Source organism: Vespa mandarinia, chromosome 2, assembly GCF_050613455.1.
Source record: "Vespa mandarinia isolate Hongniang chromosome 2, ASM5061345v1, whole genome shotgun sequence".
Classification (NCBI taxonomy): domain Eukaryota; kingdom Metazoa; phylum Arthropoda; class Insecta; order Hymenoptera; family Vespidae; genus Vespa; species Vespa mandarinia.
The window spans coordinates 13,952,501-13,970,200 of record NC_140811.1 but is presented as its reverse complement, the minus strand read 5'-3'; the positions used below and the strand labels follow the sequence as shown (position 1 = coordinate 13,970,200).

At 30.5% G+C, this 17,700-nt stretch overlaps 3 protein-coding genes across 11 annotated transcripts in view; 1 reads left to right on the top strand and 2 right to left on the bottom strand.

Moving 5' to 3' along the window:
• Positions 1-365: 365 nt before the first annotated feature.
• Positions 366-5,233, bottom strand: LOC118440743 (vesicle-fusing ATPase 1). The gene is made up of 11 exons (XM_035864210.2): positions 5,110-5,233; positions 4,794-4,882; positions 4,483-4,707; positions 3,760-4,387; positions 3,455-3,679; positions 3,088-3,387; positions 2,592-2,882; positions 2,334-2,518; positions 2,104-2,262; positions 1,867-2,030; positions 366-1,763 (listed from the first exon to the last, which is right to left on the bottom strand). The coding sequence occupies exons 1-10, from the start codon at positions 5,110-5,112 to the stop codon at positions 1,913-1,915; spliced, it is 2,223 nt and encodes a 740-aa protein (XP_035720103.1). The 5' UTR covers positions 5,113-5,233; the 3' UTR covers positions 366-1,763; positions 1,867-1,912.
• Positions 5,234-5,778: 545 nt separating this feature from the next.
• LOC118440799 (nuclear RNA export factor 1) lies at positions 5,779-7,606 on the bottom strand. The gene has a single exon (XM_035864367.2). It carries the CDS (start codon positions 7,387-7,389, stop codon positions 5,779-5,781), a length of 1,611 nt encoding a protein of 536 aa, XP_035720260.1. The 5' UTR covers positions 7,390-7,606.
• A 177-nt stretch (positions 7,607-7,783) lies between these two features.
• Positions 7,784-17,700, top strand: part of Snap25 (Synaptosomal-associated protein 25kDa) — a 33,630-nt gene continuing 23,713 nt past the window's right edge. For 7 of the 9 annotated variants that reach the window (XM_035864450.2, XM_035864423.2, XM_035864442.2 and 4 more), the window contains exons 1-3: positions 7,784-7,914; positions 11,813-12,081; positions 12,458-12,499. In XM_035864450.2, the coding sequence (XP_035720343.1) occupies positions 11,983-12,081; positions 12,458-12,499 (141 nt within the window). In that variant the 5' untranslated portion in view covers positions 7,784-7,914; positions 11,813-11,982. Of the gene's footprint in view, positions 7,915-8,003; positions 8,103-11,217; positions 11,562-11,812; positions 12,082-12,457; positions 12,500-17,700 lie in introns of those variants that run through there. The other 2 variants (XM_085655039.1, XM_035864432.2) reach the window with 2 other exon arrangements.

The following is a 17,700-nucleotide window of genomic DNA, read 5'->3' as shown; positions in this document are numbered from 1 at the left end:
TTATAATATTTTATTTGGAAACATTTAATATATATATGATTTTAACAATACATTTAGATACATCTATATGATTATCAATAGAAATAATATTGATTGTTATTCATTTGTTGATTTGTAAAATTTTTTTTGGAGTATAAAGCAAAGTAAATGCATTATTTATAAAAAAAAAAAAAAAATAAAGTAAAAAATTATGTAATGAAATACATAAATAGAAAAATTAGTCTATACCTGTACACTGACATATAAGCTGTACATACATTTATTACACAAGCTGTACATGTAACATAAAGGAATAATTATTTTCATTTTTTAATCGTTTTCGATTTATGAAGCAAAAATTATATATATACATATATACACATGTGTATACATTATATTTATATATATATATATATATTATATATATAATTGTTGCTTTATTAATCATAAACGTATAGGTACATATACATATGTATATATGTACTTATGTGTTGTAATCACGTAATAGGAATACAACTCTTTTTTTTTACATTTTCCTATTACCTTTTGTACATTTGTTATATATTTCAAAGACATATCATTGTCCTATGGTTGCATTAAATATTTAAACACTATTGTAGTTTTACATATATGCGAATTGAATAATTTTACAACAGTTTAAGAATAACAATCAAAAGCTAAATCAATTCTATAATATTTCTTTTATAAACAATTATAGTAACATTTTAACTAGATAATTTCGAATAAATCTTGTCAACTTCTGCTATTACATCGACGATTATTATCTATCTTATTATCTGTAATCAAATAATTATAATATGCACTTTATCGGAGAACCTACTATTCGTACATATAAAAATTTATATTAGGATAATTTCATTATTTCGAAATCGATCAATTTTTTAAGTAACATTTCTGTTTTTATATCAAATCAAATATGCAATAGTCCTTAGTCTCAAATAGTAAGTAAAAGGATCGAACAAACGTTTTATCGAATTACCTGTTTTTTCTCTGTTCCATTCATTCTTATATTTTTGTGATATAAGTTGCTTACCATTCTTTTATGATTTTCATCGAACAATGATAATTACAAAACAGTCTAAAATCAATAATATACATAATTCAGATTTTCATTGTGTTTGATCAAGAATAAGTATTATTATATTTATTGCTAACAATTGATCACTGTGATGTCAAACGATCATATAACAAGCAGATATATGGGGACATACGCGGCGTAAGTATCGCGTGCACATACATATATGGTTAAATTTAATCGATATTTATCATGTCATAAATCATATTGTACTGACGTATACTGAAAAAGAAAAATTCAAAGAATGCATCACAAAGATCCTTTTACGTACACCTATTCAGGATTAAAAATTAAAGCATATGTAATTTTTTACACAGAAATATTATTACAAAACATTATCGAATTCGAAAGGAATTATTTGAAGAACAAAATTAAAGTATCATTTCATAATGATACATTCAATATTTTTTGAAAATCAAAATTTGTATAATCGGGATGATATACATATTAAATTAAAATTACTTAATATATTTACTTATATAAAAATCACTTATATGATAACAAAAAATATATAAAATAAATATAAGTATATCTATATCCTTTTGTTTAAATGGTATAAAAAATAGATAATACCATTTAAGATTGAAGATATTTTTCATTTTTGCTAATGCATAAACATTTTATAAAGATATTATGTTGTTAGAATTATTGATCTTGTAATTTTGCTCCATCCGATCGCAAAAAATACCTACAAAGGAATTATACTTGATATATCGATTCTGTATTACATAAATTGATAAATTCTAGTTGTATTTAGCTTATTCTAATATATAAAAATTTATCATACCAACCTATGGATACTACACAATTAGAATTCAGAAACCAATTTTTTTTTTTTTATTCTAATCCACCTTCCTCTTCTAATTTTGAGAGGAATTTTGGTACTCTGTAGTTAGGCTCTACTTGACGAGCCAAGTCTATTAGGCATAATAATTTCTTTATACCAATAAATATACTAGAATCAGAAGAAAAAATAAATTATTTTTTCGTATATAAAAATAAATAATTGTAATTTAATAATATGTTACCGTTTTCCTTGAAGTTTTCCATGTAAAGATGCCATTTCTTGTTTTGTGAATAAATCTACTTCTTCCAAGACATTTAAGAGATGTTCGGGTGTAGATAAATTAGGAACGTGAATGGTACTACTAAATGCTGATAGTACTTCCATATCATCCAAAACTTGTCTGTAATGAACAAATGAGATATAGTATGTAGATATAAATATTTATTTGTTTGTATATGATAAAATATTTACCTGCGACTTGAAGTGCAAAGAATCAATAATTTACGACCACGAGGTGGTTGCTTCTTTAATAAAACAAGAAGCGCTTGCAATGTTAAATTCGAGTAACGTGGACCGATAGGACCATAATCTAATAAACGTTCAATATTGTCAACCAAAATGCAACTAAGTTGCGAACGATATGCATCATCAAATACCTACAATATATTATTGTATATAATATTTTAATTTGTTTATCCATGTTAATATAAATTAAAATAATTATATTACCTTTCGTATTGACAGACATTTCGCAGATTCTGTGAAGCCAACCATGTCTTCTGGAGTGCAAACCTTAACAAATGGAAAGTCAGAATTCTTAGCAATTTGTGCTGCAAGAGCTGTTTTTCCACTGTTTGGAGGTCCTTCTAAGAGAACTGATACAAGACCTGAGCTTTCCGCGGCACGTGCTTCTTGTATATAAAGCATACCATCAGATAGAATTTCAGTAACTGATCTTCCCCAAGAAATAATACCGCGAATAAGTAAGTGATCAAGAGCTTCTGCACTTGTACCAAATGCCTAAAAAATTATTCAATGAATATATAAGTGTGTGTGTATGTATATTATTATTATTATTATTATTATTATTATTATTATTATTATTATTATTATTATTATTATTATCATTATTATTATTATTATTATTATTATTATTATTATTATTATTATTATTTCATTTAATTTTGATGAATTGTTTACTTTTTTATAATTTAAATTTACTTACTGGCTTAACGTCATTTTCAAGAGCATGTAAAAAGTCGGATCTAGCAACCATAAGTTTTTCCATTGCAGCTGGGTCTACTTCAACTTTACTTGAAGCTTTGATTAATCTATTCATAGCTGTACTTTGGGCTGCTCTTACTAGACCTTCTAATTCAGCACCACTAAAATTCTTAGTTTTTACTGCCAATTCTTTTAAATCTACATCAGGTGATATTTTCTTATAATCCTTCATTCTAGATGTATGAATATTAAGAATCTGCAATCTTCCATTTTCATCCGGTAAACTAATTTCCATTTGTACCTTTAAATATCAATTATTAATGTAGACATATACGATGTTAATATATTTGCTTATATATTTTTTTTACCTCCAATCTACCAGGACGTAAAAGAGCTTCGTCAATCATATCTCGTCTATTGGTCATACCAATAACAAGTATATTATTTAATTGTTCAACACCATCAATTTTTGCAAGTAGCTGATTCACGACTGTATCATGCACTCCAGTATTACCAGCTACACTGCCTCTAGATTTGCAAATAGCATCAATCTCATCAAAGATTATAATATGTAATCCACTGTTTGGACCAAGCTGAAAATGATTTTATATTATAATAATTAAATTCTATAATTGCTATTATTGATATATAATATTAAATAAAGCACATATACCCTCTTTTCTTCATCTTCTGCATCAGCAAATAATCTTCTAACATTAGCTTCACTTTCTCCAACATATTTATCTAAGATTTGTGGACCATTAACTATTTTTGGCTCTCTTGCATTTAACATGGTACCTATCTGCCTTGCCATCAATGTTTTTCCTGTTCCTGGTGGACCATAAAGTAAAATACCCTTAACGTGTTTGCAACCTAATTGAGTTACAATTTCTGGTGGGAAAACTCTTGATGCAAATGCTCTTCTGAAGATAGCACTGAACTCCTTATCTAAACCACCAATCCCCATTTTTTGGAAATCCCAATCTGGATTAATAATTGACTGTCGAACAACTTTCCCTTTCGCTTTTCCAATAAGATTTATACTTGAATTTTCTGCTTTTTCAAATTGTATTACAGTATCACCCAAGCAACGACCCATTTCTGTCTTTTTTGGTGTTGGATTCTGCCCTGATTTAAGAGCAGAAAGATCAGCAGCTTCTAAACTTTTAACAACAAGGCCAAGCATTTTTTTGTCTTTAAATTGAAATACCAGCTGCTGACCCACGGTGAATGCCTGTCCCGAAAAGCGCAACAGGAAATCTTTGGCCATCTCATCTGTATTATATGGTTCCAAAGATGTCCTAGAAAAAAAAAATATATATATATATAGAATACAATATAACATCTCTTGTTCGATAAAAAAACAGATATTATCATAATGATAAACAAGACATACGATTTTTTTTGTAAAAAGTCAGCTTCCAACACAATAGTGCATAAGCATTCAGAACTAGATGTTGGATCAAAGTAATAAGGTCGAACTTCAATATCTTGTCCAAGAGAAAGCGTAGCCCACTTTCGTTGAGGCAAGCTAAATCCAACCGCTCCATGAGGAACCTCATGATGATGCTTCACAGTAAACACAAAATGCTGATTCGGACCAGTGGATACTTCTATATGTCTAAAGAATACATATAAAATTGGTTAGACTTATAGAATAATTGATTGACATCAAATTTTTTGTATATAATTAAAATATAATTTTACTTCACATCCTCTGGAAAGTCATCAGGATTAATAATAGCACAGTTGGTGAGACTAAGCTCATCAGTAGGGCATCTCAATGCTTTCATCCGCTGTAAAAAGTTATAATGAATTCAAGTTAAATTTAGTACTTTATGTATAATAGAATTTATGTACAGTATTGATGTAATACAAGACAGGTCATTCAACTGTCTCATTAATAAAAAAATTAGTATATCCTAAAATAACAAAATTTTATTTTATTTTATATATTAAAAACTTGAATATAATGAAATTATTTTAGTATAAATCAATATGCAAAGTTTAATATCGAACTTACCATAGCTAACGTTATATTTGACAGGAACGTGCAAACTGAGGCCCCTATGTAGTATGGAACCTGCAATGCAGGCGAGTAGTACTACCGCTACTCGTGCATAAAAATCCCTACTACTATAAAATGTATATTCTCTAAACTAAGGAATTGTATTACTGAAATGAAATATTTTTAATGTTTCTATGATTATATAACGTAAATCAATGACTTGTGAAAAATTTTGTATGACATCTTTAACGATTGAAGATATTGAAGTATAGGGATTATATTCTTAGAATATTTGTTATCCTGTGTGCTTGTAGGACAAAATAAGCAAACAATCAATAGGTTCTGATCAGCTGACGAATATTCGTTCTATGTTGAAAATTATTGATTTTCTTAAATGCGATAAGATCCTTTATAGCACTTGTTAGGATTATCACATACAATATAACCTTATAATAGTTTTATATCGTACTTTACTAAGAGTAATTTATAAATATATTTCATCTGAAATTGTACGTAAATTTGTGAGTCAGCAATAAATAATGTTCATTTATAAATAGAAATTATTTAATATTCCACGAATTTATGGTGTTTAATAAAAAATAAATATATTAGAATATAGATTGTTAACGATCTATAAGTAATATATTCAAAAATTTCAATTGATTCATATTATATAAAAATAATTTATTCAAAAGCTTCTGGAGGTACATCATTTAATGTATACATTTTTGTAAAATTAGTGATTGCACGTCTTATATCCCAATTAACATCCTCTAGAAATTTTAAACTAAATGTTGAATTCATTGACGTTAGTTCTTGTAAAAATACAATTAATTTCTTTTTTTCTGATGGACTAAATATAGTTGGGACAAATACACACATATTTTTAATGTCATGTTTCATTTCAGTATTAATTTGTATTAGATTATTAGAGTAAGGTCCATCAATAAAGTACTGATCATTAGTTATACAATATTCGTTATCTTCTTTACCAACTATAATAAATGTTCTATTGAATACCATAGGAAGAAAAGAAATTTCTTTATAATAAAATAATCCTTGTATGGATATGGCTAAGAGATTATTACTTTCATATAATAAATCTATGTTAAATGTACGAATATCGTGTGATGTGGGAGGTTGGCGCCTCAATACTGATATTATTTTATCAGGACCACGTAATAAAAATTCATGGCATTTGGCATAATCCACAAATTTGAGTAAATTTCTATTTGTAACAAATGATTTAGCTACTTGCTTATGCACATAATTTGTACCAGCACCTAAAGTCATAGAGTAAAATGCATTTTTATCATAGAGACCATTCATAATTGATCTATCTTCTTGATCATACATTAAAAAAAAATGTTTCACAAATTGTTTTATTAATGGCAATTTAGAACCATCTTTAAGATAATGAGTTTGTATATTTGGTATAAATTTCTTCTCCATACCTATTATTACTCCGTCCAATTTCTGTAAATGTTGGAAGATATTTTTTACAGCTTGTACATATTCTTGTGCATTTTTATATTGCGTACATAAGGGATTTCCATCCAACCAAAGTTCTGTTATCTTAAATTCAGAAAAATAACGTAAATATTCAACATCTAATATTTGATTATATCTTAAATCTAATTTAGTTAAATGAAAATTAAAGAATTTTTCAAATAATATAATGGCTGTCAAATTGTTATGTTTCAAACTTAACTCGCGAACGGATAATTTCAATTCACGATTATTGCCCATAACACCTTGTTTGGCACATCTTAAAACAAGATGGAATATCTTTGGTATAGATATAGGACAAAATATTGAGCTTAATAATCTGTCATTTTCAAAATCATCTAAATTAAGTATCTTTTTCACTGATTCATATCTCTGGTATAAAGATTGTGCTATTACTTTGTTAGGATTCAATGATAATTCTCGTGTATTAATGAATCCTAATATAATATCGATATATATTTCATAGCCACCAGGTAATGCTATACACAAGCATTGCTTTACAAGATTCTCAATAGCACCAGAATTACATTTAGCCAGAAAAGTACTTTTATTTTCATTCTCTTTTTTATACATAACAGGTAACAAAATTTCTGGTTCGCAAGCATTTATAATGGCTTTTAATATTTCTGCTTTTCCGTGTGGTTGGCAATTCAATACAATAAACTTATGCCATAGATCTTGGCGTGATGCTAAGGCAAGTTCTTCAGCATCAAAGGATGGCTTGATATGTGTCAATCGTAGAGGTTCACCAGTAACATCATTGTTCTTTAACGTTGACATTGTCATTGACACTTGTCGCTATAAGATTATCATGAATCTTATTTAAAAGAACACGAATTAAACTTTAACAAATGTTTCGAGCCACCATTAGGACTAAAAAATGAATAATATATATAAATAATTTCGTTCATATCGTTTATGTAAAAATATCGTTATATTCATGGATATTTTGTTGTAGATATTAGGTTAAAGTAATAATTTTCTTGGTTAAAATTTGTTTACTTCGACGTACCAATGAAATCGAAATTTTTCAATCGAGAAACTACACGATTGGTGGGTTTTATTTAGTCGATCTATCGACAAACCTCTATCGATATTAACTTTCAATATTTCTATATTTTTACACAAGAGTGCGCTGAAATAAAATCTTTATATTAGTAAGAGTATTTCTTCTTTGTCATTTGTGTAGTGGTAAGGAATTTGATATAGTAGTGGTTATCAGCAAAGTGCGATTAGAAGCAAGTTCTCCGAAGGAGTATACGGTGTCAGAAACGTTAGTTTTAATCGATTCTTTACGAGTAATACCTTTTGGTAAGTGATTATATACCTCTCTAATTATTATTTTTTAATAAATCGAAAATAAACGTAACGTTACGGGTTGAGGCAAAGTTTTATCGATTTTCTACTTTATGCTGCTTCGACATTTACTTGAGTGCCATATAAAGTGTACTTATTTTAATCACGTTTGTTAATTTCACTTCGTTCCTCGTTAAAGGGAAGTGAGTATCTTCGTTTCCTCCTTTGACATTATTTTTAATATCATATTATACGCATAAACTCTTTTGAAATATAGTACTTTTTACATATCAAAAATTCTTCTTTAAGATTTTATAAACAACTGCATTCCATTAAGATATGTCATTTTATTATTCTACGAAGTAATTCTCTTATTATAATATTCTTTGTATCTTTTATGAGTTACTTTAACAATTGTCTTCACAGTATTCTATCTTTTATTGCATAGGTTAGGATGCCTATAGTCATCTTTTATCATATCCTGTTTTATATCTCTTCCATATTATCATCTTTGCTATTAAATTTCAAATTTTCTAAATATACTTTGAGAATTTAATTAAAATAAAAAACAGAAAGAAAAAGAAAAAAAAATTTTAAACTACGGAAAATTTTATTTTTAATTCGTATCTGTAGAAAATAATTGAATAGATATCAATGAATCATTACATATCAAAGTGATTGATACAGATTGAAAAATTTATTTTTATAATACAAATATAAATACAAATAACGCTTGACATAGTCATTATTATTAGATAATATAAGGTATATAGTTCTAAGAAAAGAAAAGAAAGGAACATTAATTATTATGATATGAAATAATTTATATAATAAAGATAACAATGTAATCTCTATTTATTTATTCGTTATTATCTATCATATTAGTAATGTAAATTTAATCCTTTCACGTATGTAGTTGATAGAAAGCAAACAATATTGCGCAACATAAAATATTGCACAATAATATCGATCGGGGTCATTTAAGTCGAAGAGGTCAAGCATATTGGCAAAATCAAAAGCAAATTGGGAAGAATCACGAGATTTTTTTTTGTATTATTTATTTATTTATTTATTTATTTTTTTTTTTCTTTTTCTTTTGATTCGAACGACCGATTAATTCGCAAGGAAAAGTCTATATACTGTTTGAGAGCGGATGAAACAAATGTCGAAAAGCGGTACTTAAAAGCATACGTTCCATGTTTACTAATTGCTATGACGTATCTATGCGTCATTACATATCTAACAATAAGTGTCTTGAAATATTGATTTTCTCACGTTGTTTGCACATTAACCGCAATGTTGTATCATCGGTAAGATTTCTCATAAATTTCTCTTTCTTCTCCCTTAAAAAAAAAAAAAAAAAAAATAAAAAAAAAAAGACCCTGATATTAATCAACGTTCTTAAATATAAATAATAATAAATAATATGAATAATAAGAAAGGCTAAAATCAATTGAAACAGATCATTATTCTCGGTAAAAAAAAATTCTTCGTAATGGAATTATTCACACGAAAGGTATCCTTCATTATTCACAATATTTTATTAACGTAGCATTTCTAACGATTGGGAAGTCGTATTAATAGGAACGACGGTCTCTCACGCATGCTAATGCAATCTTCATACATTACGCACGTTTGCAATTGCGATCATCGATCGATGAAGCTCTTCGTTACTTTCTCATTGTCAATGGAGAAAACTGCATGTAGTATGGGTTTCAAGGTGACGTACATTTTTATTCGAAAAAAGTCTTCGTTGCATATGAGATGTAAATATTTATTTCGAAAGTTTCCCCCCTCCCTCCTCCCCCGACCATCTAACACTTCATCCCCTTTTTTATTTATTTATTTTTTTTTATTTTCCTTTTTTTCCCTATTGACCGAGATATTTATTAATTATATATATATTTTTTTATAAACTTATTTACATAATTTTATATATATCTCGTACGACCTACTTTTCATTATCTTTCATTATTTCAACATTTTTTTTATTACTCCATTGAAATGTTCCTTTCACGTTCGGTTCGCTCATATGCCCCGATCGACCGTGATCTTGGCGTGAAAGATCGGGGGAGTAAACGTGTTACCCCGTCGTAACTTGGAAGCGAGCCAGCTATCTCAAGGACAAGGACAAAAGCATTCGATTGACATCCTAAATCGGGTCTACCTCGATCTCCTTTTTATTCTCCGATATACTTTATTATAGAAATTGACAAGTATTGAATTTTCACTTATATCTATTTATTTATTATCGAGATTAATCGAAGTTGGGGTAACATTTTCTGTTTTTTCTTTTTTCTTTTTCATTTTTCTTTTTCCCCCTCCTTCTCTATGAGAATAATAATTCATTCGTATACAGAGTACGTAACGTTTAATATCTTTCTTTGATTAGACACGAATATACATCGTAAAGTTTAGTTGGACGTATCTTGAATGACATCAGAAATTACTGACAATTTGATAATAATTAAAATGACTTTGACGATAGGTGATACGTATCGTTCGTCGTTCAAAGTTCGTCGTAACATGTTATAGTATCGTCAAAAATAATTCCCAAAGTTTTATGTACCACTCTTGGAATAAATTCATAGATATATATGTACGTAAGTGTATATACAGTAGGTATAGTAGATGGGCTAGGTATACATATATCGCAATGTCTGGCTATATTCGAGTTTTATCACTGGCATGATTCGCATTACAAAAATGAACGTATTAAAAGAGAATGAACGATCTTCGAGATCGAAAAGATAGATAGAGAGAGAGAGAGAGAGAGAGAGAGAGCGAGAGAGAGAGAGAGAGAGAGAAAGAGAGAGAGGGTGAAGAAGGAAAAAAAGAAAGAAAAAAAAATCCGGCGTTTCCCAGGAGCTATGAAATATTTCTTAAATGAGAATCGACTTTTCGAAAAAAAAATTGCCTGCTAGATGATGATATTCTCGTGAGAGAGAAAATTCCTGACCTGTACATATCTCGTCGTGAAACCCAGCTGATCGTTGTGGTGCGTACAGCATTGACGTCTCGGGAAGCGAGCAGAGAGAGAGTAGGGTTGCTTCGTCGATTTCGGCGCGTGCTTTTAGAGAGGGTTGCAGACGTATAAAATATGTGTAGGTATGCGTGTGTTGGCATGTGCGCGTGCGTGCGTGTGTGTGTGTGTGTGTGTAGATAGATAGAGGTAGGGGAGAGTGATAAAGAAAGAAAGAAAGAGAGGGAGAGAGAGAGAGAGAGAGAGAGAGAGAGAGAGAGAGAGAGAGAGAGAGACGAGTGGGTGGTTCGCGTCTGCGCATTTTTCGGTGGGTCGCTCGGTCGCTCGGTCGCTCGGTCGCTTGTACTGTGCTTCTCGTTCCCTCGTCCTCGGGTATTGATTTCCGTAGAAGGTTAGGACGCGGCTTAGATGTGTGTTGTCTACGCTACCGTTAGCAGCCAGCTACGTTTTCCGTAACGTCGCGCGCGTATTCGTGGGCCGGCCTCCACCTCCACCTACACCTTCTCTTTCTCTCTCTCTCTCTCTCTCTCTCTCTCTTTCTCTCTCTCTCCTCTTTTACGAAGAGTCGCGAGTTCCCAAGTGTTGCGCCAACTTTCGCCATCCTCGTTGGTGTTTCTACTGTCAGAGGAGAACGCGTGGTGCCTGTCTTCTTGTCTTCGAGGAAGAAAGCTTTAACTCTGTCAGTTTTATCTCCTTTTTTTTCCCCTTTTTCTCTTTCACTCTCTCTTTTTTTCTCTCATGTCGCATTGGTTCTTTCATCTCGAATAGTTTAATTAATAAATTCGCGTTCATTCATTTACGACGTATTTATCGAGTTAATTTGTTATAATACGAATTAGAACGAGATCGAAGTGATATCGTTTTCGATGCCTTACATTATTTATTTACTTCTTTATTTTTTTTGTTCTTCTCTCTTTCTCTGTGTTACAGGATGTATTATCATTGGACACAGTAACACGCGAGAGATCATAAACCGTCTGATTTCTTTCTCTTCGTATTTGAAAGAAGAGAAGGAATACACGAGGGAGAGATTCCTCGTTAAATAGAAGACTTCGATTTAACCGGATAGGCCCAACCAGCGCTTCAGGGCACCTTCCGAGATGCCTGCACCAACGTCAGCGGCGGGTGCGGCCGAATGTGGCCCACCTCGCACCGAATTGCAAGAATTACAGCTGAAGGCCGACCAGACCACCGATGAGGTAAGCGTTCGATTAACAGTAACATATCTCTAACGTAAACTTTGTCCTTTCGTTATGGAACGCGATTAGTTCGATCCGATCATAGATTTTTTTTCGTTACGTAAAAAAATTACATACTTTGCGAAAGGACATACTTTCATCGTTTTATCGAACGACGGAATTTTTATTTTACTCGCACGATCTTTTTCTCTTTTCATTATAAGTTCTCGAATTCAACATATCGACGTATTTATATTTCACATTTTTTTTTATCTTTCATGAATAAAATGTGATGTACTTCATTTATTTACTTTTCTTTTTCATCTTTTTTTTTATATTTTTCTTTGTTGTTCCAATAGTCTTCCGCGATAATAATAAGCATTTCCTTTTATTTCAGTCCCTGGAGAGTACGAGGCGTATGCTGGCATTATGCGAGGAGGTGAGTTCGTCTCGTCGCTTTCCCTAAAGAAACATCTCTCTTTCGTATAAGGATAAAAATGAAAGGAAGAAGGATAAAAAAAAAAAAATAAGGAAACGAAAGGAATCCCCTTCCGCTATCGCATATTAACCCTTCATCCTCGATCATCCTTGATTACTAACTAAAATCCTCCGTATCAGAAATCTCCGTTTTTCCCGCCATATTTCGTACGGGTTCTAACTTCTATTCTTTTACGGTAAAATTCCCTCGGTTCTGTCTCTCGTTTTTTAATAAGCTAGATCGAAATGTTCTTTTCTTAGATTATCAAAACAAAACAAAAAATGAAAGAAAAAAAAAGAAAAAAAATCAAAGAAATTAAAAAAGAAATCGAATATAATATAAACGGTATTTATATCGTTAGAGTATAATGAAGGGTAGTTGTGAAATAGAGGAACGTCCCCCACTTCTATTTAATAAAAAAAAAAAAAAAATCAAAAAGAAAATACGTGGGAGAGACGAGGAGATGCTCCTCTCTTTTTCTTATCGTTTCGGAGAGGAAGAATACAAGAAAAGATGAAAAAGAAAACAAGAAAAAGAGAAAAAAAAATAATAATAACAACAAGAGAGACGGCGGATCTTTGTGGAATAAAGCGAGAATGACCGTTCTCAAGAAAAAATTATATAGAAAGGAACGAGAAAGAGAAAGGGGAGGAAAGTGGAGAAAAACAAAAACAAAAAAAAAAAGGAAAGAAGTTAAATAAAAATCGGACAAAAAGAAAAAAAAAACAAAAAAGAGAACAAAAGAGGAAAATGGAAAGAAGAAGAAAAGAAAGAAGAAGAAAAAGAGGAAGAAGAAAAATGTGTCGAAGAAAAGGAGAGGTAAAAGAGAAAAGTGAAGAGGGAAGAAGAGAAAAAAAAATAATCGTTAAAGATCAGACCATTGAAGTTATCCGAGGCAGAAGGAAATCAATGAAAGGTACGACGCGTGGAAAAAATTCAGGAAAACGCGTGGAAAATGTATTTCTCGGGAGCGTGCATTAAAATGCTCTCGCAAAACACGACATCTTTTCCGAATTTTCGAAAAGCTTCGATCCAGTCTTTTTCTATATACATATATACATATATATATATATATATATATACACGTACATACACATATACATATGCCTATGTGCGTATACACGTATATATACATATGTAGGTTATGTATTATGTATGCATATATGTATACGTTCGTTCTCTTTTTTCTTTTTAAAATTCCTATTCTCCCTATCTGTATCTGTCTCTTCTTTTTTTTTCTATCTATCTATCTATCTATCTATCTATCTATCTATCTATCTATCTATCTATCTATCTATCTATCTATCTATCTATCTATTTATCTTCCTCTCTTTAAATTCTTACTTTATTTGTATCGGAAAGTGTTAGCATTGCAGGAGCATTAAAGGCTTTACTTTTACTACTTCGGAAGCCTTGGCAAGATTTACGATTCGAAGGAAAAGCGTATATAGAAGAAAGAACGGATAACGTATACACAACGACGTAGAGAGAACAAAAAAAATTATATACGTATTATATACGTAATAATGAAATAAAATGGCGTCGATCTTCTTCCATGACGACCTCAATTATTATTTCGTGACTATAGAAAGATAGAAAAACTTCGGTTTTTTTCTAACTCGTTTTTTCCCCATCTTTTTTTGTCCTTTTTTTTTTTCTTATCTGGGATCGAGCCAGGGTAATTGTTCACGCGATTTAACTGGTAACGCTTGCTACGTTCAATCAAATACAAAAGTGATTCACATTGTTTTCGTGATCCGCCAACTCGGTGGGCAACAAGCGTTTATTAATAACGTTCGAGTTCGTAAATATATATACATATATGACGAAGATCGGAATAACAGTGTGTGTTTCGTGACGACGAGAATTACAAATAGACATCGATTGATTTGTGCGCGACCCCTCTCCTCGATCATTTTTATTTTCTTTTTCTTCTTATTGTTTTATTGTTATATCTCTTCCTTTTTTTCTTCTTTCCTTTTTTTTTTCTTTAGTAATATTTAAAAGAAAATTCAGTTGTCTTTTATTTATAAATCTTTTATTTTTCCTCGTAAATTCTCTCGGTGACCGACGGTTAACACAATAATTTCGTTCCGACGTTTGCGAAAGAAATCGATGTGGACGTTGAGATGAAAGAAGTGAGACGAAGGATTTCCCACGACGAATATGTGTATATATATATATATATATATATATATATATATATATACATATATGTATGTGCATTTTTGTATGTGTATGTATATGTATATTCGTGCGCGTAAATTCTGTCTCTCTTTTCTCTCTCTCTCTCTCTCTCTCTCTCTCTCTCTCTCTCTCTCTCTCTCTCTCTCTCTCTCTCTCTCTCCTTCGTTTAGTTTTGTGTTTTTTTTTTATTATTTTATTTTTTATATTTTTATTATTTTTCGATAAAATATGGTATATTATCTATTGTTTTCTGTGTCTGTTGTACGTACGTATATGTGTTTACGTAATTATCCGTGTATTCTTCCATTATATAAGTATATATTTACCGTTTGATTTCTTTTTTTTTTTATACGTTCTTTTATACGTTCTATTTACATAAAGAAAGTTGCGATATATATATATATATATATATATCTTTATGTCTTCCTATTTTGAGTAAATCTTTTTTCATAAATGTATTTTCTATCGTAATTTGCATCTTGCTTTTGATTTATTTATGTGATTCAAATTAATTGGTCGTTCCGCGTGTCTTTTTGATGTCTCTATCTCTCCTTTTCTCCATTTTTCTTCCTTTTTCTATTTATCTAATTTTTCATTTGTAAATTCTCAAGAAACTATGCGGTGTTCGAATATTTTACATATTCTTTATTAATGTATATATGAATGTAAAATTATATTAGGTCACGAGAACCGTTATCTTATCTACGTTTCGTGTACGTAAATATTTATTATATAAATGATACTTTTTAATATAAGTAAGTTTCTTTCGTAAGAACTCGTAAGTATTTATGAATGGTACCTCATTCACGTACGTAATAGAATTGTTTCGTAATTGAATTTCTACGAAAAATGAAATTATACGTGGAGGATATCGTTCATCGATATTTTTCCTCTCTCAACAATGCTGACTTCTTCACCTCATTTCTCTGTTTTCTTTTATTAGTAACCTAGCCGCGTTCCAATCTCTTCTCGAGCCTGCGCGACTTCTCTCGCGCTTCTTCGTATCGATCATCGACGATTCGAGTATTCCGACTTGGAATTAAATAGACGAGACTAACGCGATTGTAATTTACTTAAAACGTATTTGTTTGTACTTTATATACATCTATATATATATATATATCTACATATACATATGTATATATACACATACATATATATATACATATGTATATATATACATATAAACTGAGGCAATTTGTGAAATTCGTGACTTTTTCCATTTTAAAATATTTCAAAAATATGTTTAATAATAAAATTTGTACACTGCGAGAAAAGAAATAAAAACGAAAAAAAAAGTCCAGAGAATGCCATAAATTTTGCAAATTAACCTCGTATATATGTATATACGTGATAATTATCTTACGCCGAATTAAACAAGTTGACACAATTTGGCTTTAAATCATTTCTTTTATCTTTACTAAGTCGAGACGAATCGTAGAAATGGAAATGGTTTTATACCATGAACGATATAAAATCATATCGAGAGTTTAGATGTAGATTTTCTTATAGGTCACGTAGGGCTTGAAGAAGAAATCGGTACGATTCGGATTTCCTTCACTTTTCTTTCTTTTTTTTTTTTCTTTCTATGCCAATTGATTTTAGTTGAAGTTATCTTTTATCCTAGTTCTTATCCGATCGATATATGTATGTTTATATACATATATCTATTACATATGTTTATATACATATATATATTATATATATAAGATATGTATCATTGGTTCATTAAAGACGTTGATCGGCCAAAATTACGTAAAATCGAATGTCGATATTGTTCAATTTAAAAGTCGCTAGAGACGAAGGAAAACAAGGATTTTCTGGTTTTTCTTATGATGGACATCGCATGTCAACAGACGAACTCATCGTCGTTTCAGAGAACAAGGTAAACTCTTGATACACGTCGCAAGTGAGACGTATGAACTCTTAGACACGCTAGAAAGAACACGAAACGGAACGAAATAAGAACGAACAAGAAAATGAACAGAAAATAACAACATGATAAGAAAAGAAAAGAAAAGAGAAGAAAGGAAAAGAAAAGAAAACGAAGAACGTACGACGAGTAAATTAAAGAGGAAGATGGTTCGTCGTGGATACGACGGTATGTGTGTGTGCACGCGTTTGTATGTGTGTGTATGTATGATTACTCGCATGTGCGCGCGCGTGCGCGTAAGAAAAAGAACGCGTCATTTAAAATCGTATGCCGAATATTTCTTTCGTCTTCTAATCCGATATCTCACGTATTTAAAAAATCGACATTTTCTTTAAAGTTCGGACGGAAAAGACGTATACGGTCGAATATTTATGAAAACTAAAAGGACAGAAATGAAAATTTGCAAGGAAAAGGAGAAAAAAATAAGAAAAAAAAAAAAAAAAAAAAAAAAAAAAAAAAAAAAAAAAAAAAACTGGAAAGAAAAAAAGAAAAGAAAAAGTAGAGGTGTCGCTGGCAACCCAAATATATGTTATTATATGTGGCTGTAACCGGGCCTCTCGATAGATTGTCCGTTGCAGAATGCGTAAATATCTATATATCTATATCTATATAACTGTATCTTATAAGCGTGTTATTCACGTGTACGATTGTGTGGTCGCGTGTGTCTGCTTGCCTGACCGGCAAATAACTATTATACATAAGTGCCTGCTTATGCCCATGTGCCCGCCCGCCCGCCTGCCTTAGTAAAGTCACATCAGATAAAACGAAAATCGAAATTGATCGATCTCTGGAGCATACTTGACATAAAGATCTCCTCTTTTATCGAACGAGAACGTCTCCTTTTGCTCCTCGATAAGTATTTGACAAACGGAATGAGTTGTCCTCAATTCTTCTTACAATTTTTATATATATATATAGAAATTGTAATTTATATATATATCAGATGTATAGAGAAGGAATTGCGGTATTTCAAAATTAAAAAATTTTTATCGACGTTCTCGAGTTATTTACAATTGACATTGTTAGAAAAAAATTTTGTTTT

What these genes read in the sequence shown, in the direction of transcription:
- LOC118440743 (XM_035864210.2), bottom strand. An exon ending in CAGAAGATGAAGAAAAGAGG is followed by an intron (nt 3,680 to 3,759) that starts GTATATGTGCTT and finishes AATCATTTTCAG; the next exon opens with CTTGGTCCAAACAGTGGATT. An exon ending in TTGAAAATGACGTTAAGCCA is followed by an intron (nt 2,883 to 3,087) that starts GTAAGTAAATTT and finishes ATAATTTTTTAG; the next exon opens with GCATTTGGTACAAGTGCAGA.
- LOC118440799 (XM_035864367.2), bottom strand. Translation starts at nt 7,389, where the DNA reads ATGACAATGTCAACGTTAAAGAACAATGATGTTACTGGTGAACCTCTA.